Source organism: Morone saxatilis, unplaced genomic scaffold (assembly GCF_004916995.1).
Source record: "Morone saxatilis isolate NCDOM2014 unplaced genomic scaffold, NCSU_SB_2.0 Contig14, whole genome shotgun sequence".
Taxonomy (NCBI): Eukaryota; Metazoa; Chordata; class Actinopteri; family Moronidae; genus Morone; species Morone saxatilis.
In genome coordinates, this window is record NW_023339696.1 from 431,311 (window position 1) to 433,585 (window position 2,275).

At 40.8% G+C, this 2,275-nt stretch overlaps 1 protein-coding gene across 1 annotated transcript in view; it reads left to right on the forward strand.

The window, feature by feature from the left end:
• The window catches only part of zgc:158403 (tetratricopeptide repeat protein 39A), a gene marked incomplete at its 5' end in the record, with an annotated part of 767,589 nt that overhangs the window by 7,230 nt on the left and 758,084 nt on the right, over positions 1–2,275 (forward strand). Inside the window, 3 exon segments of the mRNA XM_035654183.1 lie at positions 66–177; positions 293–407; positions 556–672. Coding sequence (XP_035510076.1) covers positions 66–177; positions 293–407; positions 556–672 — 344 coding nt within the window.

Here is a 2,275-nt window from a genome sequence, read left to right on the forward strand (position 1 = left end):
CACACACACACACACAATGGGCAATATGTTTGAGCCTTCCAACAGTATTCACTGTGTCACTTCAGGAAATGATGTACATGTGGAACGGTTTCAGTATGATCAGCAAAAGACCCGAGCTGACTGAAGGCATGATGCAGACTTTGGTGGATGCAGAGCGCACCCTACTGGAGTCTCCTGGTAATACAACTCATCCCAAACCCCTCTCTCCTGAAATATAATGTAGAAAATGAGATTACACACCACATCTGTGCGTCTGCTGTGCTGATGATGATGTCTGCTTCCTCCTCTACAGAAAATGAGTATTCAGTGGATGACCGCTGTTTGATCCACCTGCTGAAGGGTCTGTGTTTCAAGAACCAGGGTATCCTCCTGGCCGCTGAGGAATGCTTCAACAAAGTGTTTTCCAGGTGAGCCCCAGTGGATTAAACACATGTATCTTCTGTAAAATAAAATACACAAGTCAGCACGGTCTGATGATTCTCAGCAGCTGACCAAATATATGTGTAAAATGTAACTGTATGTGACAGTTAATTAATCTTTATGTTGTGTGCTCAGTGAAAAGAAGATCCGGTTTGACCACTACCTGGTGCCCAACTCTCTGGTGGAGCTCAGTCTGCTCTACGTAGATCAAGGCAGGAGGGACGAGGCAATTAAAATACTGCACAAGGCCAAGTAAGTGACTCCTTCATATCAGACACAGTTTAATCCTGCCACAAAGACCCAGTGAGAAGTATACTACGTCATTTTCATTCTTGTGCCCATTGACTATCTGCATTTAATATAGAAATGATTAGAGTTGAAGTACTCTAAACTGGCAGCCGGCATAGCTTGCACATGCAACATTTGGGGGAACAAATCATTGTAATATAAAACCGTAATTAATACGCCCAAATTATTAAAAATGTCATGTTTCCTGCCATTTTGGTAAAGTATAAGCCTTAATGAGCAATATTTTCTTCCTACCTTTCTTGTAAGTAGTTTTATGAAAAAGATTAATACCACTCTCATGCCTCTAAGGTAAAGGTAAGATAGCAGCTTGGTTAGCTTAGCCCAGCATGAAGACTTGAAGCAGCTAGACTGGCGCTGTCCAAAGCTAACAAAATCACTTATCACAGCCAAGAAATTGGCACAATGTACAATACCCCCCCTGAAAACTTCAACTTGTCTTTATGCTTTAGTTTTTGTTGTTGTTTTTTTTAGAAATGAAATACAACATGCTGAACTTTGAGCTTTTGAGGCACATGTAAGCAGATTTGTTAGCTTCAGACAAAGCCAAGATAGCTGTTTGTCCATATTTCCTATTACTATATAAAATGCTCTTGTGCCTTTTACTGAAGTTGTACATTGACACATTTATCTTCAGGGTTGGGTCAGAATACTTGAGAAGGGTCCAACTGCAGTCCTCCCTCCTGAAGCCCCTGTGAACCAATGGGGTTTGAGCAGAGTAGGAGAGTTCTGTATGGAGCTGAGTTTATTTTAGCTTAGCAGTCCACCAAAATCTGTTTCTGAACAAATCTTAGGCAAGAAATAAGCAATCCAGTTGCTAAATCGTCACTCATATTACATCCACAAGGCCTAATTTAAAGTTTCTTCTGACTTTAGTGAGACAAGGGCACAACTGCACGACCAGTGTTATGGTTTAAAGAGTGACCGTGTTAACTGGTGACTTTCAGACGAATGCGTCTCTGGTTACTCTCAGTGAAGGCAGCTTCAAAACATGAAAAGAGCTCTTGAATTAAATGTTCAATATTCGTGTGGAGGAATTTGACCCTATAATACAGGTACATTTTGTTTGTTTCCCACATTATAAGAACTTTATAAATGTACGTAAATGTTTGGTGTAGACAAGTGAGTGGGTATTTAAAATTGATTTTGGGTGCTTTTTTTAAAATTACTTTTGGATTACTTCAAAATCAAGGTTAGAGAAGCAAGCTTGTGTCAGGTAGGTTGTTGTCTAATTTCCCCCAGACCGTCAGGATCAATCTGAGTGAGGTAATTAAGAAGCAGCACTTGCCACTCCTTCATTCCTACCACTGAGATGCCCTTGAGCAAGACCCTTAACCCCAACAGTTCCAGCTGGCTTTTAATGCCTTATTGCCTTTAATTGATAGAGGGGTTGACACACAGAAAAGGGCCTCAGGTAGGAGTTGAACCCTCAACAATCAATTATCTTTCTTTGCTCTGATTGGTTGTTTTTATTAAGGCCCGGTAGTATGGAGTTAGAATCATGCCAAAACCTCACACACACACAAAACGTGTTTTACTCACGCCCAAC